At 37.7% G+C, this 25,087-nt stretch overlaps 3 protein-coding genes across 5 annotated transcripts; 1 reads left to right on the top strand and 2 right to left on the bottom strand.

Annotated features, from left to right (window-relative positions):
- Positions 1-366: 366 nt before the first annotated feature.
- Positions 367-5,735, bottom strand: LOC103712698 (probable receptor-like protein kinase At2g42960). 3 transcript variants are annotated; one of them, XM_008799289.4, is made up of 8 exons: positions 5,178-5,721; positions 3,799-4,474; positions 3,572-3,676; positions 2,043-2,165; positions 1,724-1,894; positions 1,492-1,621; positions 1,005-1,214; positions 367-903 (listed from the first exon to the last, which is right to left on the bottom strand). In XM_008799289.4, exons 2-8 carry the CDS (start codon positions 4,464-4,466, stop codon positions 772-774), a joined length of 1,539 nt encoding a protein of 512 aa, XP_008797511.1. In that variant the 5' UTR covers positions 4,467-4,474; positions 5,178-5,721; the 3' UTR covers positions 367-771. The 3 variants fall into 3 exon arrangements, with proteins under 3 accessions (XP_008797511.1, XP_026662574.1, XP_026662573.1); XM_026806773.2 differs by having other exon boundaries at positions 1,492-1,894; positions 3,799-4,479; positions 5,178-5,735; XM_026806772.2 differs by having other exon boundaries at positions 1,492-1,894; positions 5,178-5,731.
- A 7,617-nt stretch (positions 5,736-13,352) lies between these two features.
- On the top strand, positions 13,353-17,661 carry LOC103712696 (cold-regulated 413 inner membrane protein 1, chloroplastic-like). The gene is made up of 6 exons (XM_008799286.4): positions 13,353-13,626; positions 13,792-13,899; positions 16,149-16,244; positions 16,515-16,579; positions 16,832-16,901; positions 17,186-17,661. The coding sequence occupies exons 1-6, from the start codon at positions 13,481-13,483 to the stop codon at positions 17,349-17,351; spliced, it is 651 nt and encodes a 216-aa protein (XP_008797508.1). The 5' UTR covers positions 13,353-13,480; the 3' UTR covers positions 17,352-17,661.
- A 418-nt stretch (positions 17,662-18,079) lies between these two features.
- LOC103712697 (integumentary mucin A.1-like) lies at positions 18,080-21,360 on the bottom strand. Its single transcript, XM_008799287.3, has 4 exons — positions 21,124-21,360; positions 19,355-20,038; positions 18,629-18,659; positions 18,080-18,527 (listed from the first exon to the last, which is right to left on the bottom strand). Exons 1-4 carry the CDS (start codon positions 21,179-21,181, stop codon positions 18,353-18,355), a joined length of 948 nt encoding a protein of 315 aa, XP_008797509.1. The 5' UTR covers positions 21,182-21,360; the 3' UTR covers positions 18,080-18,352.
- Between the last annotated feature and the right edge of the window lie 3,727 nt (positions 21,361-25,087).

Genomic DNA, 25,087 nt, shown 5'->3' with positions numbered 1-25,087 from the left:
CTCAGCATTTATATGTTACATCACGCGGTCACTCAGAAATTCATACTCATGCATCTTGATAGCTATCTTAAAGACCTAAAGCTTTGCCGACAAACTGTTCTACCTTCTTTATTTTTATTTTATGCTGAGGCCTTTTTGTACAACATTCCAGAAAGGTTAATTGTTTTAAAAACTTAGTTAATAGTTGATGCCTAACCATCTCTCCTTTCTCGCCCTAATAATTAATTAGTTAGCAGATACAGACGCCACCGATCTTTTCGAACAAACTTTTATCTAAACAAAACTGAAAAAAGAAACCTTGAAACTAAAACATGGAAGAAGAGACAGGGCTGAAAAGAGAAAGAGACACCATGGAGCAAGGCACCATTTCCATGCCAATAAAGAAAACCTCATGAGTTTAAAAAGGCAAAGTAAGGTATTAATAAATGATCATTCTTCCAGCAGTCATCAAGGACAGAGCAGAGGGAAGAGGGAATAAATAAGAACAGATAAATTGTATAAACTAACCGAGGGTTCTTAGCCGAACACAGGAATCTGTACAACGAAAACTCCCAGAGGATGAGTTTGCTCCTCGGGTCTCCCCTGGTGCTGGTAGCAGAAACAGTAACATAACCCAAGAACCTACAAACGGTTAAGTCCTCGTTTTACCTCCAAATATCACCTTCTTCTTGCAGCCAGTGGCCTCTGGATAGCAGTCGATGAAAGCTTTTCAATCTTGTCAGCAAACAGCGAATGCTGGTGCCTGATCTCCACCGTATGTCCGTCCAACTTTTATGCTTGAGACCTCCCCCATGTCCCACTCTCTGATGGTCCTACATTGTTTTCCATATCGGAAGAATTTGCGCTCTCCTTAAGGGACTCGATCTCCATGCTACCCATGTGGCTCCTCCGGTGTCTCCGATCCTTTTGTGAAAAATAAAACGAGTCTCAGTATAGTTACCTTGAAGGTATAAATCATTCAGGAGATGGTAGAAGGAAAAGGGATTCCTAAAAGACAGTACAACCTCGCGGTGCGGGACTTCCTCTGCTTCGAGCATTCGAACGACCTGGCCCATCTTTGGCCTTTTATCGGCATCAGGATCGACACATCTCAGTGCTACCAGAAGAGTTCGTTTAAGAGCCCGTGTAGATGGCTTCACCTCCAGGGTGGGATCCACTACTTCGTCGGCTCTCCTATTTCCTACCATCATTTTAAGCCACTCCACAAGATTGACCTGGTCACAAAGGTGTATTGATACCACTTCTTAAAACAGCTAAAGCACCTTAAGCAAACCTAGCTAAGGCCAAAACCAAAACCAAGAAATCCATAATCTGAGTCATCACTTGATCTTAGAAGTTAGACATAATTTTGCTGGTAGATGTACAACTGGTTGCCGAATGTTATGAACAATTGAAGCTCAGAATGTTAATGCCAACAAAGAAATAGATGTGAAATGAAGTTCTCATTAGGAATGCTAGTTGTCAGTTGTAGCTTGAGTTGGCAAACCGTACCTCATTTGCAGGCCGACCATAATCTACAGGATCCCTTCCTGTCACAGCTTCCAACAGGAGCACTCCAAAACTGTAGACGTCACTCTTCTCATTTAGTAATCCAGTATTTGCATACTCAGGTGCCACATACCTGGAAAGGCAAAAGGCGAAGTACAGGCACATCCACAAATAAATTCTCTCAGATTCTATTAACAGAACATGAAATATAGCAGAGACAAACATGTAGGCATACCCAAATGTTCCCATTACTCTAGTTGTGATGTGGCTCTTGCCTGAACCCAAGAGCTTAGCCAATCCAAAATCAGAAAGCTTGCCATTGAATTCATCATCAATTAAAATATTGCTCGATTTTATATCTCGGTGCACAACTTTTGGTTCTATTGCTTCATGCAGATAAGCAAGTCTGAAGGCCATTTAGTTATTCAATTTAGTAAACAATCAATCACAAATTACTAACACTAAAAAGAAAGTTGAATTTTAAGTTCGTCATAATGAATCAGAAAACCAGGAAAAACAAAATGGATGAATTGTATTAGGGTGTCAAAACTTACGCCTTTGCCGTGCCTAGGATAACCTTCATGCGATTCTCCCAACTAAGAACACCACATTGACGCAAAGCTCCATGAAGCCACTGCTCTAAGTTTCCATTGTTCACATACTCATAAACAAGCATCCTACAATACATTATTCAATTTGCACGGAGAGCTCTGTGAGGATGGTACCAAAAATTAGTTCATAAAAGTACTAGCGATCAACCTTTTTCCTGATTGTCAACAACTGGGGATGGACCATTAATCACGCAACTGAAGATGCAATAAGTAGAAATTGAATGAGAAAATTAAATTTTGTTGGAGGAAAAAAGCACAATAATGTGCCAAAGCATTTGAACAAATGTGGTTGGAATAACTGATTCCGTATGAGAATGACCATATTGTTCGAGTACAATTGGGTTTCACCAGCCTGTGAGGTTGCTTAAACAATTGGTAGTGAATGGAAAAGTCTATTATCATCAGGTTTTCTTATTACTCTCTTATGTATATCTTCCGCAAATAATGTTTGAAGTACATTATTTAATCTGGAAAACTAGAGTTTCCAAGAAATTCAACCAATCGAGTTATAAGGATCATCTGGCAATTTTCTTAGGAAGTAGCAGATTTGATCAAAAACTTATTTTCTTGTGCTAGATTTCGCATTTCTAAATCCGCTTTTGATATCAACTATTGTGTGCAGAGCTGCAGGAGCGAAAAAACAATTCTTTTTTGATAATGCTTTTTTACGCTCATAAAATTCCTAAGTGTGGAATCTAAATTTAATGACTGTGCACTATTTCTCTATGTTAGAGCCATGGAAACTTCTTTAGTAGCAATATAAGTCTTAAATTAGAATATTAGTAAGGGGTTGGCTAATTCCTTTAGGGTTCTCATTTGCCAAATTTATTAAAATCTTTTCACTGTGTCTAGAGGTTTAGAGGAGTCTATTATTAGATGACAGTGAAGCATCTTATTCTGAAATAAGAAACATAATGAAACTAAGTACAGATGATTTCTTCACAAGGGTTCTCTCAGCAGACTATTTTGGTAAAATTCATATTATGAGCCTAATCAGTAAAACTAACCCAGTCTCTATGCATACAAATGCTCAGAGTTCAATGCTGCCTGGAATCAAAACCAGTACCTTCACTAGTTTCCTTCTGTGCTGCTGCATTGGAAATTAGGTTTATGTTATTGTTTCAGCTGATTTTGCCAAAAAAATTTGCTGACCTGTGGTATCACAGCATTAGGCTCACACAGGTACCATTTATCGACAGAATTTCTATTGATAACAATGAATTACTGGTCAGAGAATTTTGCAGATTTATATCGTTAGAATATGAGTCATGGTAGCCCTCCTGCTTCATCCTTTGGCATCTTATATTATGTAAGAAATCCTAGAAAAGGATCTAAAATGCTAATGAATTCTTACACGTAAGAAATCCTCGTAAAGGATCTAAAATGCTAATGAATTCTTTCACGCTTTCATCCACTAAAAATGCGACATTGAACAAAATAAAATGAATGAATTGATCAAAACAAAGATTCACCTATGGATTCCTTCTACGCAATATCCCAACAGCCGCACCAGGTTCTTATGTCGAACATGGCCAATAGCTTCCACTTCCACTCTAAATTCCTTCTCTGCTTGCCCCCTACAAGACCCAAACAGAAATTTTGCCATTAAATGGTGACCGCCAAGAAAAAAAAAATGTTACCTAAATTTTGAAGCTGAATGGGTTAGAAACTTATATACATTGGCCAGAACAATACTTACAGATTGTTGAGAAGCTTCTTGACGGCAACCTCAGTCCCATTTATCAGGCGCCCCTTGTAAACAACTCCATATCCACCCTCCCCAAGGACATTCTCCTTTGAAAACCGATTTGTTGCATACTCAAGATCCCTTAGAGTAAACCAGTGACCCCATCCCAGATGTGAGAATTCAGGCAGACCAACTAAAGGAGATGCTGATACAAGTCCATACGAAGAATAGTTTTTTCTGGTGGGTCCTGAGTTGCCTTCCTCTCCAGAATATGAACTCCCAGCCCTGTCATTATGGTAAGCTGAGCTGCACTGACTCATGTTATCAGCATCACTTAATTTGCCCATAGTTAAGTGTGCCAATGTCTTTCCTGAATCTTTATCACTGAACTTGTCATTTAAGGAATATATAGGCCCTTCGCGTTCATGGAAGCTCTGAGCAAGACTACGACCATCAACTCTGTCTACTGTTATTTCCTTGGAGATATTAGGAATTTGTGAGACTGGGAACTTAGCAATGGTCCTCCTTGCCTTCTTCCGAGATGTCACCCATATGGATAGGACAAGGAGAATCAGCACTATCAACAAACCCACGCCCGCGCCTATCAGGACCCACACTCTCAGGCCAAAAACTGGGGTCTTCTTCGACAAATCAGCATTCAGAGAATCACTGGTTGACATTTTCTCCTCTGGGCTTGAAAAGGGGAATGGTATGAGGCATTGGATTCTAAATATCAGATTTGCAGCAGCTTTGCAAAATGTTGACATCAATGGATCAATAAACAACTAAATTACAGTATGAATGTTAATTAATTTAGAAAGGCTTCATGCCCCACCCAGAAATCTTATTCTGTGAAAGTGCTAAGACAATGCTTCTCTGATAATAAAAAACTAAAATTTAGTTCCTTTTGTAAAACCAAACATATGTTGCCATGGATCTCGATGCATGCCGAACTTGCCAATTTGCCCTTCAAGAATAACCGAAACACCGTATTTCTGCATATCTTTTAACTTCATAGCGACAATTGTTCAGAAACATGAAATGCACAAAGTTTGCGTGACATCTTTAATGTGCAAAAGGAAGGCACTTACTACCATATATTTCAATGATTCCGAAATATTTAATAACAGTACTAGCATTGTATGGCAATAATTTCTAAAAATCCCAAATTGATGACAACATACTGGACACCCACAGACGAGAAGAAGCGAAAGGGGAAATAAAGAGGCAAATCTCCCCACGCCGTCTCTCTCGAATCTATCATCATTTCCGGAGAATGAAAAAGGTGTATTTCATAACAACATTTGAGATGCACCATGGAAGAAACCATAGCATTTGAAACATAAGTATACCCACAGGGTAAAAGAACAAATTTTGCAAGGAAAAAATACCTCTTTTGGTGATTTGAACCTGATGATCTCCCCTCCACCAAGCAAAGTAGCTTCTTCCCACAAACAGAACCTTAATGCATGGAACCTCAAATAGAACAAACCCCAACAAAACACAGGACCCCAACCAAGGAAACGCAGTTAGAGTGGTTTCAAAGCAGAGAAATGCCCAGCTGAGGGTCTCTAAGAAAACTAATCAATAAAAAACCAAAAAAAAAAGGAAGAGAAAACCCAAAGGAAAGATAGCGAAGAAAGCACCAGTTCAGCACCAAGAAGGACAGACAGAATAAGAAAAAAAAAAAAATCTTTTTCAATCTATGAGAGTTTGGAGGGAGAGAAAGGGATGGTTTGGTGAAATGGTTGGCGAGTCCTTTCCCCTCTGAGTTGATGAGAGAGGGAGAAAAACCATGAAAACCATGAGAGAGAGAGAGAGAGAGAGAGGAAGGAAGGAGGGAGGGAGGGAGGCTTCCCAGAGCTGGGGGAGAGAGAGAGAGAGAGAGAGAGAGCAGTAAAGGGTAAGCAAGAGAAGAGATACCGCTTTAGCATTTAAAGGTGGGTTAGAAAATAGAGGAAATCATTAACTACGGGATTAGTGGGAGGAGGAGAGAAAAGATAAATAGGAGGGATGATCGGAGTGGTAGGGATGATGTCAGCCCAGACCAGAAGACTAAACTCCAAATCTAGCTTGCCGGCTGTCACATGTCCATTTGCCGTTGCCTCCTTCTGTTCCCGGTCTATGTCACTGTTCTAATCTTCATGAAAAGACCAATATACCCTTGCAGTAGCTGTTTCCGCTCGTTGATTTCTTCAGGTCTGCGGTGGCAATGCAAGAAATTACATCCGAATCTATGGGTCACGATCAGAGAGTTGCAAAAAATAATAATAATACTAATTACGGTGGGCTTTGGGATAAAAGAAACAAAACAGGTAGCTATACCAATTGCCAGAATTCGTTGTATTATCTACAAATCAATGTCATTGTTTAATCTAAATACTTAAATTGAATACTTCAAACAAATTTTCTAATGAGATTGCTGAGTGGAAATAAATCATATAAAATATGTTCTATTTTTTAGTGAGGCTTTCTTACATTTAGATATGCAGCTATTCTGGGTATGATTGGAATAGTAATAATCACATGCATGTAGCTAACCCGCAGCATGTATGGTTGGTTGGTGTGGAGTAGTATTGATGATAATTACACCATAAAATGAAATTCACCTATGTCATCGATCTAGTTGACCATGTACAATATATGGTATGCTTGGAAAACCATTGTGATCGAAATGCACCAAAGACATTCTTATAACTAAAAGCCCTCTATAAGAGACAAGCGATGAACAATTCTATATGTTGTTTCGTGCTCAAAATCAAGGCATACACTTCATACTTACAATGTTCTCCAAATTATTGATTTTTTTAAAATTATTCTTGATTCCTTTTCTTGACCGAACGAATCTTCGAATAACTCTCCATAAATGAATCAAAGAATGTTACATAAATTTTATGATTTATTTATGAATTACTCATGACTAATTTTAAAAAATACATATGTGTTAGAAATTAATGATATCGTGTATTATTACTACCGATGATGTTTTTTTTACTATTATTGATTATTTTTACTTCTCCCATACTTATTTGTAAGTAAAATTACTTATCTTTTTATCAAGTTCGCATTTTTTTAGTTTTATAATTTTTCCTCTAATTCTTTGTAATCCGTACTATTTCTGATTTTTTGATGAATTTTCAGTGCTTTGCTTTTGATGCAGAATTTGTGATTATGACATGAATCGTGATCTACAGAGCTGGCTTGCAGGAAATGAATGCATATTAAAATGTATTCATTTTCATTTACAAAGCCATATGCCGATTTGCTTCATCTTAAAATCATACATGATTTATAGTTTCATTTGGACGCATGATTCTAGTTCTGCCTCTTGGATTGCTTCAAACATGTCATCTTTTATTTTATAATTTAATTCATACTTTTGTAATATACAAGCCAATTGAATTATAGTTGTATGTGGATTAAAAAGTCAATGCATTTTTTCCCATTTGCATTAAGACACAAGCCATCCGTCTGAACAAAAGAAATTTAGAACAGAGCTTAGTTAATTGAAAGTGTGCGTTGGTGTAGATCATTCGCTGGGTGTTCAATATTATCAAATTGTCATCTCATTAGAAATTTCCTCTCTATAAGGTAGTGGGTTTGGATTAGGAGTACGAGTTCAATTAATCTACCAAGTCAAACTTAACCTTTTCTGTTGATCATAGCTTTAATATTGCAAGAAGTTGGTATTGAATGTTAGTCCAAATCAATGGGCCCTACCATGTTATCCTCCCCGTATAGTTATTGAATGCTATGAGAAAACATATTCTGCAGATAGTTTTCTAAAAAAAACAACATAGGATGCTTTAGATGGTTTTTTTTTCTCAACCCATAATACACTTCTGGAGTGATAAGCCGTATACGAGGCAGCCCAAACTTCTTTATAAACATACCCGGCCTAAAACACGATATCGCCTCTCATCATGATTCGAATGTTCCAAAGTAGAAATGGCGCCCATCTGCACCTCTAATATTCCCATATTCTTACGAAGAAGCTTCACCTCGGTCAGATGCTTCAATCTCCTTTCTTCCCCTTTTCCCCTACCACGAAGGATGAATGGTGAAGCAATGCCTTGCACGGGAGGAAAACTCCTTGCTTTTCCCTCTCCTCTACTATTTTCTTTAATCAAATTCTCTTCCCACCCGATGGAATTATATTATAGGATAGGTCATAGATGGTTATATATCATAATTTTGTAATGAAGCTCCCTGGGAAAGCAATTACTTCTTAATGGTCCACAACCTAGTGGAAGGAGAGAGAAGAAAGCGTGGTCACATGCCACCCACGTCCACAGCACTCGAGCCGAAATTCTCGTGACAGCTCGGGCTTATCGCAGGGGCCAACCTCAAGTCGTACGAAGCCAACGGCAGCTACAAGAAGAGAAGTCTTTGTGGGCTGACCCGGGGTTGTTTGCTGGTGGGAAAGCCATGCACTTGAGATATCTCCTTTTGGTTTGTCTTCATGGCCTTTGATTCGTCGGCTACAGCTATCATGAGGCTGTCTCTAAGGGACTTCACCATCAATCTCTGATGCTTTCTGACTTCTCAGGGACCATTTGATGTGTGGACCAGGATAGTTGTTGTACGACATACATTTGGGGAGTGGATCACTTGCCAGGGATGCCAAACATGCATCATATTTCTATCCTATGTGAATCAGTACGGCATCACTTCAATGCCAAGTGATGCATGTTTGCTGCAATTCAAGATGAATCGATGAAGCTACTACGCTGCATTGATCAATAACGCCAAGTTTATTGGGTTCGGTATCGGCATGCGTGACTTGTCTAGCTTGATCTAGCCAATTGGACTTTGCTCACTTGATTGACGAGATCTTGGCTGAAAAATGAATCAAAGCATTTAAACTGTATTTTTTAAGGAAAAAAAGGAGAGAGAAATGCGTACATAATGCAATTAAATCAGGTGTATATATATTGTGTTGATATATTGGATACAAAACCATCTACCTCCCAATCTATTATGTTGCAGCTTGCCATGGGAAATTTTATCACAATTTGAAACAAGTTGGTTGGATTTGATGCAATGATTTTTTTATCGAGTGTAATGCATAAATTCAACAAAAAATTGCAAATCTTAAATTTCCATCTAGAAGTTTAATTCTAATTCTTGGTATGGTTTTATCACATGCAATGTATAAATTCAACGAAAATGTCTAAATCTTAGATTTCCATCTAAAATTTGGATTCTTAGTGGTTAGATTGCCTAGTTTGAGTTAGAGTTATGATGTGAGGATGGTTTTATCGCATGCGGTGCATCCATTGCTTGCATGCATGCTTTAATTTTTCATGTTAATCGCATGCACTCATATTTATAAAAAAAAAAATGCAAATCAAAATGCCTAGAAAGAAGGCATAGGGAAAACCAAGATCACCACTGAGGTCGTAGCACAGTGGGAACGGAGTTTTGATTTTACTGGAGTGGCTTAGGTTTGAAATTTGCGGGCGTCGATTAAATGCGGAGACCGGATGCTTCCTCTTTCTTTTTTGCTTAAGCAAAAAAAAAAAAAAAAAATCAAGGTCCAGCTGCATGGGATCATGGAAGGGCTCGCAATTAATAGATACTTACAACATGCAGCAGACAAACCGAGCGCTACGCGTATCATGGCTTGCTTTTTCTCCACGTCCGTCCACGTCTTTTTTGTACCAGGATCACATAACCAAATAGTTTCCCACCTAGGATATATCCACTTTCTGCTGATTACATCAAATGGACGGTCATTATCCCCTGTGAGTGCCGATATGTGTCCGTTTGGCGGTCCTCTACCTAAATTTAGATGGACCTGCCCCTTTCTGGGTTTATTAGCCATTTGCCAGGGCAATGCCGGGGCGGTGGGGCCCAACCACGGTGCCGAGAAAAAAGAAAAAATTGCATTTCATGTGAGCTTGGTATGATACATGATGGTAGTGTAATGAAGAACAAATCCTCCATATTATATTATAACAATTCCAAAATAGTTACCTTATTATATTATAACAATTTTGGTGGTCTACTCTGATATTATATATAAAAAATATTAGCTATTATTGTTATTTCTTATATCTATTTGAGTGAGGTTTTTTTGTTTTTGTTTTTTAAGTTCAATTCTCATCCTCAAATGCAAAAGTAATATGTTATTTGATTTTCATTCTTTCATAGCACGTTAGTGATTGAAGTAAATATTGTTGTGATATCAATAGTTTATTTGTCTTAGTTCTTGCCTGCTTTTGATGAGTTTCCTCCCTTTCTCCCTCTTGAAAAATAAAGAAAAGAAAGATAGATTATAATTATTTTATTTTTAAATACTATCGGTTTAGATATAACAAGATAAATAGTATTTTTTTCTGAAAATACAATGACACCAACTTTTAACTATTGCAAATCAATAGGGAACCCAATTGGCTAAGCTAATGAGCAAAGAACATATATACATATGTATATGAAGTTTATAGAAAGAATTTAGTTATTTTGAGATCACAATTGATGCTAGTACATTATTAAAACCAGGATTTCAAAGTGTTAAAGGATTCATTTAACTCAAAAATAGTGACAATTATGAGATAATAGATTTAATATTTAATAATTATTTTTTATATATTAAAATAAGATGTTGAAAATCTCATCTACATACAATGCCATGTAAGTGATATCTTAAGTATCTATTGATGTATATTACCAAAACAAGAAGAGGTGAGGTTTTACATGCATGGTGTTAACGGGGCGAGAGATTCTAATACAAACAGGATATTGGAATAAAAATCTTGTATATATGAAAAATATTAGTAACCAATTAAGCAAGGAAGTGGAATGTATGTTGGAGGAAAAAGAGAAAAAGGAAGTCGCAGAGAATTCAATCTATTTAGTAGTCGAATTAAATAGTCTAATCTATAAATAGAACCATAGAAAGAAATGGAATTCAATTTATTTGGTAGTTTTATGGAAGGATCAGGTTGACAAAAAAAAAAAAAAAAAAGGCAGCTGTGGTTACTAATTGTGAGGTAAAAAGTTAGTGAAATAATTAAGTTTTTATGAAAAAATATATTTTTAATGGCAAGGAGATGCATTCTTGTATAAAAAGGGAGAAGAAGCATTTCCTAATCTTAAATCTGTCACACATATATATACATCATCAAAACTTTTAAAAGTATTAATTCTTTGTAACTAAAACTGTTTGATTGCGGAGCAAAGGTGACGAGAACTGGAGTACATTTAAAAGGGTGGGGAATCGCCACGTGGTGTGCTACTTGATATTTAAGGATTGAAATTTGTCCGGGAAACGCGAGGTAGGGGAGGGACTTAGCGTTGAAGACGAGAAGTATTAGATTTGAAAAGGCCCGGCCATTAAAGTGAGAGCCGGCATGTGATATTGGGGAAATGGCAGGCTTGGAGCCACATTAGGTTCAGGCGTGTGTTTTTTTTTTTTTTTTTGTAATTGGTTCAAGTCATTTTATATATATATTCTTATATGTATCTCAGCAAAAGTTACCAACCTAACAGCCATCGTCAAGACTATCAGACATCAATCAATAACAATGAAAAATTATTCACTACTGTTTTAAAAATTATCTTGATATTTAACTATCTAATAAACTAATTATGATCTTAAAAAAAGTATTAATAAAATCAGATTTATATTTTCATTTTGTCCTCGTTTTTGTGTTGGGTTGTGTTGATTTGAATTGGCCAAAACAAAAAGGCATAATAATTTATATATCAATTTCAATATGAATTATCATCTCGCTGAAGATGAAAATTTTGCTCTACAGTAGAATGCGTGTGCATATTTTTTTAATTGAAGGATGGTTGATATCACTCTTATAGATTTTTTGGAAAAAAATAAAATAGTTCCAATTTTTTCAATTGCTCGTGTTGTCTCCAATTAGAAGTCTTCAAATATCCAACCATTTTTATTGGACGAAACATTAACATTTGGGGTCCCCTCTACCTTGGGGTGCAACTTGGGTAGGGTTCATCATAGATTGTACCCACCCAGCCTATTCATCATATAGAGTTAGGTTTAGATTCCAAAATCCCACTCAACCTTGAGCTAGACTCGGTTAGCATTGATCCTAAACCTAGCTGGCTCTAATTCAATTCTGAAACCTAATTTGAAAATAAATAATTAAACAATTGATATTTACTTAGATATTTCATGTGATTATGTATTTTAACTCTGCTAGACTGTAAAATAGTTTTAAGTGCAGCATCAGCTAGTAAATGGTTAAGGGCTTAGCCTAATAGTTTGATCTATCAAAAATGTTCTAGACCTTCTATTTCTTAAAATTCCTATTCAATCTAATTAGATACAATTATAATGGCCTAGCCCAGCCCAACCCAACACTAATCTATTCCAAACAAAAATTAGCTGAAGAACTAAGATGGGATACATTTGGCTTGGGAGATACGAAGATCATGTTAGGTCAAGGATGGTCCTTAACTTCCTATGAAAGGTATTCATGCTTCTTCACAGAAATAAAAACAGTTTTAAGTGCCATATATTTGGTCTCAAAGGCCCAGATAAGTACGTTTTTGCTAAGCTGAAAGGAGAAAAATGCTATAATAAAATTCATGAGCAGAAATTTAAAAAAATCAGAACTTCATGCTGCTTGGTAAGGTGTTCATGCGGCCGTCTCCTCCCTCCTCATCTCTAACCTAGTTTTCAAAGGAGATTCATCGATAGTAATCAGCTGGATCAATGGACAAGGTCATTGCGCTCAAGATGTTTCCCTTTCTCTCACTTCTGCAGATAAAGCAATGAGGTCGCTGGCAAGCTTGCAAACTTGGCATGTTCTCTTTCTGAATCCAATCTCTAGACTAAAGGTTTTCCTTCACTTGTCATGTATCATGTGTTGGTAGACGCTTCTTCTATCTCTTTTTTACATACGCAATTGCATTAAACCATTTTTATTATTAAAAAATATATATTAATAATAAGGTGGTCTTTCAGACTAAGCATGTCTATAAAAAGATTAATCGGACTGCCGACTGGGTAGCTTCATATACGGCTAACTATTCAGAAAACATTTTTTAGGTTGGAAAGAAGGAGTTGTTTAGTGCGCTTCGAAATATATTATATTTTAATTTTATTGTATGTATTCATATTAAAATTATATAAATTATCCATTTTTGTGTAAAAAAAATATTCCATCATCTCTCTCTCTCTCTCAACATTCTACCGACAAATAGATTAGACTATATATCACTTTCTCTTCCATCTTTTTCTATTGTACCCATCTTATGGTAAACGCATCACAAATTGAACCACTCTGCGGTAGCAATCACTTGAGAGAAAATCTTGCTAAAGTTGGAGTGGATCTATTTTATACCGCAGAGAGCTGTACGTGACCGTGCGTATTTTGGAACCGGACGGCTGGCGCCCATCATACTGTCATGCCAAATACGGCTCGCATGCCGGATACAGCAGGTTAAGAGGAATGACAGCCGTCCATTTGGAAGACCGCTATCGGAACGTCCTGTCACACCCTTTCACGCCGGATGGGTCCCACATGCTCTGATACGAACCCAGGTGGGTGCAAATCTGGATGTTTCCAGATATAGGTTCCATTACTCTTTTTTTTTTTCTATTATTTTCCCTTCCTTCCCCTCCTTCTTTCACTTCACTCGCCAGTATCGCTTCGATTCTTGATTCTCTAAGTCGAAACTCGATTGATTGTTCCCAAAAGCGAGGAATCCCGCAATGTCCCTTCTCCAGTTCTCCCTGCCCTCGCCCTCCTTCGCCACTGCGATCCCTCGCCCCAATCTCAAACCCAATAATGCTGGCCCAACCCTTTCTCTCGTCAACGGCATCACCACCCCGTCCCGGAGATCCGATCCTTCAATAAGGTAATGGCAGAGCTAGAGGCCATGAAATCAGAGACCAAAAGCTTATATTCCAGTGCTTTTCTGGTCCTTTTCTTTTCTTTTGTTGTTCTTAGAAATTTAATGAGATCGGTGCGGAGTTGGAATGCGGCGTTGGGCCTTGTCTCACATGAGATTTTAAGCTTGCAGGGTGGTTTTACCGGCGGGGTCATCGAGGAGGCAATTCCGAGGGGTCGTCTGCTACGCCGCGCCGGTCAGTCCCCAGTCGCTGCAGTGGGTTTCCGCTGTCTCCGCCGCGTGAGTCCCCTTTTCTTATGAACACACTTCCATTTTTCTATAATATGCTATACGGTAAGTTCACACAGAGGGAGATGCCCAGGAAGTGTCTCCGAAAAAGAAGGGCGTGTGGTTATCTCGTTTCTGCTTAGTAGTAGGTATTTCTGTATTTTTCTTTGTTTTGTTTTTTTTTAATTGTATTTTGTGTGTGAGCATTTGGAGAGATAAGATCTCACCTTGAGAAATGTAAATATAATCGTATAAATGCCTAGAAGACTGGTAACTTTTCTGGGTTATAAGGGTTATCTGGATGCTGTAGCATGGTATGCAAGCACAAAATTGCTGAGGCATTCGCAGTTAAATTGAAGGTAATTTGCGAGTGACCTAAATTATCCAAGGACTCCTGAAATCTCCAAATTCAACTTTCTCTCCAATTTTTAATTTTGCTCCTACCAAATCTTACAAAGGCATTGCCATTTATTTACTAGCCTGGCATTTTATCTGTGCATAACATGCTAGGGCATCTGAAAGTTTTAGGATTGTGCCAAATAAAAAATATATGATATAGTAGGAATGGTGCTAGAATAAAATGGTAAGAATTTTTGTTTCACGGTAGGGAAAATCTCTCGGTGACAAGATGGCAGATGCCTAATCTCTAAAATAAAAGTTGATAATTGTTGTAAACAAGCAAAGAAGTGTGGCAGTTCGGAAGATCAAAACTAAGTTTGTTGATGGAGAGAGCAGTACGGGAGCATGGAAGTAGTATAGACCACCATGTTGTTGTGAAATAAAATTTCAAGGCCATATATATAATTCTTTATATCATTATGAGACGTGGATTCACTAAAATCACATTTAACTACAATGTCTGATGAGAAACACCTTTAGTTAAGTGACTAAAGGTCCCTTATGCATCCTTATAAAATGTGTATATTATTTTATGATAAGACAAATATTTACTATGTGTTAAATCTTTTACAAGTGTTGTATGTAATAATACAAGGGTTAGTTGATAACTGTGCCCTTTACCCTTAATGAACAAAGGGTGCTAGTTATTGAAAATGACCTGGTGTCTATAGATCTCTACTATGATAGAGAGAGCTGAGTGTTGATGTGGACCACTAACACCAGAGCTTCTATTTAGCGTTACAAAAGGTATGGTCTCACACATGGATTTGTAATTCTTCCTCTTTTGCACTGACATAAGAGTGTTGAACTTAAATGGTACAGGCATACAATGTTCTAAACCATCTACTAGTCTTAAGAAGCCTTCAAACTGTTTGCAGAAAATACATGAGCATTATGACTTTCTTTAACTATAGGGAAGGTCGTGGACAAGCATGGAGACATGGATTACATTTTCGTCCTAAAGTAAAGACATACATTAATGCATATTTGCTGCTATGTGATGGAATGTTTGGAGAATTGATAGGTGGGATAGTAAAGGAGCCACTTATAGAAAGTTTATCTTAATATTAAGAATAATTTTCATGTTGTGTCTATATGTTTGATAGCTATTTGTGGTCAAGTTTTGAAATATGACCACCAATCCAGGATTATGGGTATGATGCAGATAAAATGGTGTTGACAAATCAAATTTAGAGTAGGAGAAAGGCTACAATCATTTGTAGCCGAGGATTGAAAGATGGGTTTGATGATTTGCAACAAGAATTTGAATGGCTGCAAAAGCATGCTTTGCATGTAGGTCAATGCTTTCATCATGAGATATAAATTTTGAAGAGGCCATAGAGAGCGCTGGGTATATTGTATTAGAGAGAGGAATATGGTAGGGTGAAAAATGGAGACGAAGAAAAGGTAGTGGAGAAAGAGAAATGACAATGAGAAAGTTATGGGATCTGTGAGTCAGTGGAGTCTGGTTAAAAGAAACATACAAGAAAGAATGACTGAAACTTTCACGAAATATCCAGAGGATGTGTGAAAATACCTCACGGGATATGGTCAGCTTGTTGAGCTGTGATACTGTCTTAAACATCTAGCTCTGTCATGATTTTCCTTCATTTAGTGATCAATGTAGATGTAGGATACATTCCACTTTCATGGTCTGTGAACCCATATTATAGGGATTTAAACCCATCTCCTATGAGTTGCAACTTACAACATATTAGATCTTTGTCAAGATAAGCTCTTATATTCTATCTGATCAGATTCTAACGGACATCCCTTTGTTTGAATGATCAGACATGGAATATACTGTATGTTTCCATATATCTTTTGAGTCTTCTCTAACAGTAATTTATTTTTTCTTCCAGGGTATTAATGCTGGCTAAAGGCACTACTATCCAAAAATCATTTCTTGTTCCTCTGTTTGCTCTGCAAGCACCTACAAGCATCATCTCATGGATTAAGTGAGCTTTTATAACAGATCACCATAATTCCATCTGAAATTTGTGTATCTATTGGTATCATCAATAAGTTGTAACTGAGCCAATATAATCCTATCATTTTTTCCTCTTTTTTTTCCCTAGATATTTGATATTTATCTGTTATCAGGTCAAAATGAATCTATCATTTCTTGTATTATTGTTTTCTGGGCATTGTATATGTTTTTTTGAAGGAAATTGAATCTGCTATATACAAACCTTGTTTAGTGTCTTAACATCAACACTGATTGGCAGGGGCAAATATGGTACTTGGACTGTTTTCTTGGCACTTCTGGTCCGCTTATTCTACTTCATTCCAGGTAAGCTTGCTTTTCTTTTGTTTAATTGCCCATCTCTTTTGAAGTGTCAGCATCTGAAAAGGAGTTCTTATTTTTGAATAGGGATGCCAGTCAATTCCAAATAAACATTCTGCTCATGTAGATTTGCTGTGCTGATCATATTCAGTTTTTTACTTTTACCCCTGAAATTTCCAGCTTGCTTAATCATTGTCAGCTTTTTTCCAACAAAGAATATTGGATACTAAACATACTAAGACTCTTTTTCTTCTGTAGGGGAACTGGTTCTGCCCTTCTTAGCAATGCTGCTTGTGATAGTCGCTCCCTATGAAACTATGAACCTTAGGTAAGTTGGTATCACCGCATGAGGACCTACCCTAGCAACAAGAAAATTATATGTTGCAATTTGTTTTATAGTGGTATTTGTGCAGTCATGTTCTTGACTAAGTCATGTCAGGCTGGGGAGGGTTGCTTCTGTAAAATTTTTGATGCTTGAAATGTGTCTGATGTAGTTCTTTAGTTGGGCATACAGATTAGTAACCTGCTCTAGAGAGATCTTCTAAAGTTAGATGTCTTGATAAAATAGTCTAATATTACATTTATCATGTTCCTGTTTTTTCCCTTGAACAGAGGAACTCAAGCTGGTACAATTATTTCTTTGGCAATCGCTGGGTATTTGGCTTTTCAACATTTCTCAAGGATGGGAAGCTTGAGAAGAGCATTCGATCAAGGATCAATTGTTGCAACCTTGGCTGTCATCTGCATTGCTATTGTTCCATGCTTGTTTTTGGTATGATCTTATTTGCATCAAGAAGCCTTCGAGTGGATAAGGAAATGAAAAAAGCTATTGAAGAAGGCTATAGCCCTCTTGTATCTTTCTGAATAAATGTTCCCAAGTAAAGATCTGTGATGATATATGTTGAAAGATAAGTGAAGCATCACTTATAGAGTTGTCATAAATTTTCAAGAGTTTAGCAACAAGTATTAGAATCTCCGCATATGATGATATATATTGTGACAAAGGATACCATTGCAGGCTATCATCATAAAAATTTCAAGGAAGTGCGATAATTTTTTTATTAATTTGATCTTCCTTTCTGGTTGCAGTTTATGCTTCAGATCATGCTCTTTCCTGCATACAACTTCAGCGAACTCTTATGAATAGCTGTCATGATTGTATGAGCTTGTTTTTGCTTAAATTCCTTTTTTTTTCTTCCTTTTTCTTCAGTGATGGTATATAGGATGATTTTTTCTGCATTCAAATAAATAGAGGTAAACAGGAAGCAGATAACCCCATTCCCACCACCCCACGCTCCTCCCCAAACATCAGGTCTTGTTTCTTAGTCCATCATGGTGGAGAAGCTTATTCATGTTCCACCACTCGTTTCCTTTGTTATTGCATATGCTTGGGTATGCATGTATCTGTTGTCTGTAGGAAGACTGGGTGATCATGCTATATGGAATCGTTTTACTGCTAGAAATTACTAATCGTGAATGAAACAATAAAATACATAACTGGAGATCTATGGGAAAAAGAAAAACTTATATTCTTTCTAGAGTATAACTTAGGAAAGTAGAGATTCTGTAACTTTTCTGCTGGTGGAACCTACTGGAGATGGTTCTCTTTAGCTGATGGCTCTGTTTAGGAACATGTTTTGATCGGCACCAATGGCTCAACAGTGAAAGGTAGATGCTAACAGGGATCCCTTTGTTCTTTCGTTGGAACTCCATGCTGTAGTAAACAATAGCCATGAAACTAATCTTCACGTGTTCTCCCTGGAGAAGCGGCTGTAATCTCTACTTGTACAGGTTTAAAGTGATTGGTGACATCAGGAGGCATGTCAGTGTGAAGAAAAGCGCCGTGCCTGTCGACATGGAGGTAGTGCCACTGGGAGATGGAGGGACAGATCCAAACACATCTGATCCAGTTGGGTTGGTTGCGTTGGGGACAGATGAACTCGTGCTGTTGATGCTGGTATGAGGTCTTTAATTCGTTAGTCATTCGCATGTGTTAATGTATTACATTTACTGGATTGTGCTAAGAGAAATCATGATCCTATGTGGGAAAATTACCTTGTTGATGGATAGTGACATGTAGAAGTACCTGCAATAAGAACAGGAAGAACATGGCCCAGTGATTAGAAAGAATTACGCTCCAAAGTAACATGCTCATAAGATTATAATATGCATTTTTATAAATTTAATCATATTCTGCAAACCACCCCCATTCTCCCCCCCCTACACACACACACACACAAAAAAAAAAAAGAAAAAAAAAAGAAAAAAAGACATACAATTTTATGATATGGCTTCATTTTATAAAAAAACATTTTATGATTATGTACATCATTAAGGCGAGAATATGATTTTCTTGATATGCAAGTATACTTAGGCAAGAAAGTGATTTCATATGTACTGCCAAAAGGCTAAAGGAGTTTTATCAAGATGCTAATATTAGCCTTTTGTGTTGTCTTTGGAAGTCAAAAAACTTGTAACCAATAACAATAAGGAAAGCCATTCCCATGAGCTTTAGATGACAGCATCCTTCTATTATTACTTTTTGTGTTGTCTCCTTATTACTGTACAGCCATGTGTTTATGATTCAGAAATAATTTTCGGTCCTGTTTTCTGTTCGAACTGAGAAATTATAACATTTTGATACCTTTCATATGGTACTCCAATTACTCTTATTATTACGCCTAAAATACGCCAAACAAGCAAACCTAGAAGACTTACTGTAAACCAAGGGAAAATTCCAAGGTCCAGCAAAAGAATTAAGGCAATATGAAACAAGCTTACTTGGATCAGTGTTGGTGATTGTAGCAGTCCCCCCAAAATCACAGCTAGTCGGAACTGGGTTCTTCTGGTAGTAGTCATTGAACGCATAGGATGCGTGATCACGAACGGTATTAGGATTATAACAGCTTCCACCTGATTGAATTTGTGAACAATCTGCCCCTCCGTATCCACAAGCATAGTCCAGAGCAACCTGCAATGCAGTCTCTGAAGCAGTTTGGCTCGCAATACACCAGCTTTGACCTCCTGATGATGATGGTGGAGATGTGTATGGGTTCGTAATAGGTGTCGCCGTTGGAGTAGTCGGACTAGCCGGTGTTGTTGGGACTGGATTATATGTAGGAGTCGTCGGACTAGCCGGTGTTGTTGGGACTGGATTATATGTAGGAGTTGTCGGACTAGCCGGTGTTGTTGGGACTGGATTATATGTAGGAGTCGTCGGGGTCGGTGTGGTCGGGGTCGTTGGATTGACAATTGGAACTGCTGTTATTGGAGTTACAACATCCATTTGAGGCATTGTGTCTGAGGATTTCAACTTGGTGTTGACAAACAGCACTCTTTTGGATTTCTTTTCAAGCTTAGGAACTACAGTTTTCTGTGATGGAGATGCATTGTCCATTTTAACCATCTGAAGAAGTGATGTTGGAGATGAAGATGAGCCATCGTCTGGTTCTTTAACAAGCGTTCCTGTTGAATTGTTAACGTAAAATGGAAATATTAAGCTTTATCCTGTAATAATAATAATGTAAATGCTTGCAACTAATTCATGATTTGGAATGAGGAGGGCCTAGAAGTTTAGAATTGATGAGTTTTATGTCGTTCATGCCAGAATGGTAGGGGAAGCAACTGTAGAAAGGGTAACTAGGCCTGGAAATAGACTTGATGCCATAATTAATCAAATCTTTGATGCTAAGTTCTGGACCTTGTAAAGTGATGCAAAAGAAACAGTAAAATTAATCAATATCTTCTCTGATAGCACCGCAAATACTGGTATTATCAGTAATTGCTTGCTTCATGCATCCCCCATGTAAAAAGAACATAAAGAATATCACCTCCGAACATTTAGTTATTGCTGAAAAGAATGTAAGAACAGAGTGTGACAGTTCAAGTGAAAAGTGTGACAACTGCCTGCCATCATTCAGGGGTTGTGCAATGTGGACTGCATAGGCCATAGGGTGTGGTTTTTTCATGAAAACACACAAGAAAAGGCACTGAGATAGCAGATGAAAGAATTTTTTTTTTTCTTTTTTCTTTTCTAACAATAAGAAACTCTTTTTCATCTTCATGATAGAGGGCATAACAAATAATTATTTCATAAACTGAAATTGAATCGAGGACAATTATGAGAATAACCATGTCCCACAATCCTAACTAAACCCAAGTTCTCCCTCATGAGAGACAAAACCAAGTCTATTATGGGTGGCCGACTGCCTGAAATGGTCAAAATTTTCCTATGCTCACTGGGTAGTCAACATCTCTGTGCTGTTATGGAATGTTTCGTATAATAGGGTTCTCCAACAACTATTATCCGACAGAGATTTATTAGAACTCGCTTTCCACACTCTGTGAGCTCACCTCCTCCATTGCCCTTCACTCTAAAATAAGACCCATCCATCAGATCCACCCTCAGTCCGACCAATGAATTGGCTGTAACCCAAATGAAACGTCTGATGAAAGGAGTTTTCCAGACTGAGTTCTGTTGCTGATTAGAAGCTTCCCTAGCTTACGAAGATAGCTAATTAAACTACAGAAGAAAAGGTGGTATCACTCACCAGAACAGAAGAGGAGGCCCAGAAGGAAGATGAGAATCTGGATAGCCCTCACACCCATCTCTCCAAGCTCTTCCCTTCCTCTTCTCTGTTCCTCTCACCTACACCTTTGTTTGGGAGACCCTTGTGGCGTTTATCATGCTAAAGAGAAGGAAGACTGTATGAGCACTGAAAAGGAGAGACTTTCTCTCGCCTGTTGATTTATATAACAGGGGAGAATCAGAGCTTCCTTCGTAAGTAGAATAAAGAGATATATATATATAGAGAGAGGGGGGGCAAGTGGAATATGAGGTAACTTGGGAGGGGAGGATGGGAGTCCTGGAGGAGCACGCAAGAGGAAGCGGTGAAAGGAAGAGAAAAGAAAAGGTGGGGGATGGGGGAAAGAAGTGGAGGGAGCAGCAGGGAAAGCTCATGGTTTTGAAGTGGACTTCTCCTGTGGGCCGGATTCCAATGATGGTTATAATGATGACTGTGATTTGGCAATGGAGAGGGTGGTGGTGGAGGTGGGATCATCTCTTTTGAGCTCCTCTCTTTTACGGTTTTATGGAACTAAATCAAATGGGAAAGGTGGTGATCGGGACCGCGCCGTTTCCTCTGGTGTTCTGGTTCTTCTATTCTTTTTGAAATTCTTTGGTGGCGGCATAGTAATATTGTTGCCAAGATTTCCTTGATCTCCACTGCAGGCCTAGGATCAAACGAGAGCCTATTAGGCTACTAGTGGTGTTGGTTTAGAGGTCTAATTGCTTGACCCCACTATTCTTCCAATTGGTTGAGTCAACTCATCATGAAGCTATCTTGGGATTTCAATTTCAATGCTAGTTGAATAAATGTATATTTAAATATAAGTAATACTAAAAATGTTATAAAAAATATATGAAATCCATGAGCATGATTCATATGACTCTGGTCAGATCACTCTGATGCACTAATTGATAGGCCTCAAGCCAGAACCTCTGCATGTCCATGTTGTGCTGCAGTCAACTCCATTTACTTGAGTTAGGTTGATTTCTTATGTAAAATGGTCGAGTTCCAACAACGGATTTCATTGTTATAAGTAGCCGAGGGGCTGTATTTGGATCAAGAAGGTGCCAAAGTGTACGCAGGAGTAGTGTGGTCTAGACTTGGATTTAAATCCACACTTGTTTGCAAATTGACCGTGGTGTGATCTTTTATTTGTTCTACAATTATAATAAATTTTGTTTTTCTTTGGGAGAATAGAATGTTATACTAAATATTATATATATCAACGCAATAAATTATAATATAAACAATACTTGATAAGAATTTTACTCTATTGTTTTGAATTTCAGAACCATCTCGGTAATCGAACTTCGTACTGGTGCTATACTAGCACTGTGCCTGCATGGTACGGTATTAAATTTTTTCAATGTACTGAGTGTTGGTATACCATCCATACCGATATGGTATGGTATGTTTTAGAACTAATGTGACGTACATATTGGCCATTGAACCATAGAAATTTAAGTTGCTAGATAATGGTTTAAAAATATATCAGTCTTAGTGGGACATTATTTCAGAAATCCAAATTTAAACCTTCAGTGCAGATTCATATTGGATTAGTAGCTCTCGTTCCTACCCTAGCGCCTCCTACAACTTCTCAAGGATGTGAGAAATTTTGTACCTATAGTCTAATGCAATTCCAGTAAAAGCTTGAGCTCAATAGATGAGCACAGATACTCTGTAGTGTGTGGGCTGCACTGCAAGTATTGTACAACCTTAATAGCTTTATCAGAAAATGGATGGCTATCAAACAAAGCAGTTAGTTTATGAGCATGCACTTGTGTGAGCCCCACCCCATCCTATTTTTCTACTACCGTGGCTGAAATAATATAATTTCAAATTCTTTTAATATCCAACAATAACTGTGTAAGGATTGCTGGCCTATGACAAGCTCGAATAGGCTGGTTTTGCCCTGTCAGATTTATTAGCATGGAAGATGTATTTTTTTAACGAAAAAGACCGGCTAGAGAGAGATCAGATGTGATTCGCCTGCCATAATGTCAGAGTGTCACATGACTAAGATGAATAATGTAAGCTCGGTGTCACGACGATAACAAGGGAAGGTGTCGAATAAGTTGGCTGCCGTAATCCCACGGAGGCACTGTTTTCGTAACCAAAACATCACCCTCCGGCATCCGATCACCCTGGTGAATTGGTATGGGCTGCACAGTTATTGACCCATCTGGAGTTTGGACCAAATCCTGGTCTTTCCATCAGATTACTTTAGTTGGTTCCCACTTTGTAGACATGCCTCCGTCTGTCAAAACGCGTTGGACTCGAACCAACCCGTGAGTTCAGGTAGTCACTTGTACCACGCCAAACACGAGATGAGGGAGTGACTATGGATCTTGGAGTAGGATAATTTGGTTGAGGTGATTATTAGTTTATTACCATTAATGCGAAGAAAACTATACAATAATTTACTCCTTTTTCTTAGAAAAATAAAAGAATAGACGGGCTAATGGAAGGTGACTGGAAAGATTTGTTTAATGCTACCATCTTAAAATATTAAAGAAGAATATGCATGGCCTCAAATTCATGGAGGTGGAGAAGAGTAGGTTAAAGATATAAGAGAACATGAAGCCCTAACCCTGAGCATTCACACCACGATAGGGGAGATTTTTGGACTCATATTTAGAAGAATCATGATAGTGCAGCTAATATATGTTTGCTTAGGGCACTATCAAATAATGCACAAATTTAGGGCATAAGAAACATAAATGTATGTGTGAAATATGTCATATGTTGATAAGCTATACGGTCTAAGATAAACAATTACAATAGCAAAAGACACCACATGATGTGTGAATATCAAAAAAAATTGGAACCAATATGCACATGTATATAAGATTTACACCTCTCATAAGCAAAACATGATGCTTATCACAAATCATGAGCACTAAAATCCTACGGTACACCATAACTATCACATGATGGATATACATTTTCCTAGCACGTCGTGTGCATTGTTGTTACCCAAGACCATAGTCAATAGTAACCTAATTCTCATATGACTATTTGCACTTAATCGATCAATCGTCTAAGAAAGAGAGGGCATCTAGTCCCCTAGAAGTTCCGATTGCTCGCACTCAAAACATAAGTTGTTAATGAACAAACCGACGATGCATATCAATCTGAAATGGGACATAATAACCATTGGATTAATTAAATAAGCAATTTATATGAAGGAGATTCAAACTCATTGCCAACAGCATCTTAAGCTCATCTATCTTACTAATTAACCACTCTTATGTAGCACCATGATCTCTGATACCGGTATTAACTAAACACTATTGCTGATTTTGTCAATCGACATATGCTGCGTGGCAGAATGCAGCAGCATGGGATACCGCTAGTTTCATCTGGCTCCTACAGTGTATGGGTTCTTTTTTTCTTCTTTTTCTTTCTTTCTTTTTTTTTTTTGGCTAAAACGAGCGATTCATATCTAATGAGTATAGATACATCCAATAAAATTAAAAAACATAATATTTTGGAGCGCCCGAGACAACTCTCCATCTCTAGCCCACATGATACTATCCGTATGACTGTCTACATAAGCGGCCACCTAATCCGTAGCACCATTAGCTTTATAAAAGACATGCTTAGTTTGAAAGATCACATCATATTTTTTTCGTATCCTTGTGGGCCAAGACCTTTAATCCTGGCTTGGGCCCTATTCCATTTTATTTTATCTTTCATCGCTGAAACTGCGAAAGATCAGCTTTGTCCACCCATTCAACCACGGCATCCTTGAACCTTTGACAGGTCATACCCAATTTTCCTTGTGACGTGGACATCTCATAGATCGAAGCTAACGAAGGGATGGACATGCCATGATGCATACTCTACTATGCATCAGTTGAGATCTACAAATATAATTTCTTTTTCTCTCTCATGCTATATCTGAAAACACCTCAAGTCATATGTCTCTCTCCTTTTTTTTATT

The sequence above is a fragment of the Phoenix dactylifera genome, chromosome 4 (assembly GCF_009389715.1).
Source record: "Phoenix dactylifera cultivar Barhee BC4 chromosome 4, palm_55x_up_171113_PBpolish2nd_filt_p, whole genome shotgun sequence".
Lineage (NCBI taxonomy): Eukaryota > Viridiplantae > Streptophyta > Magnoliopsida > Arecales > Arecaceae > Phoenix > Phoenix dactylifera.
Note: the sequence above shows the minus strand (reverse complement) of the source record. Positions and strands in the feature narration are given on the sequence as shown.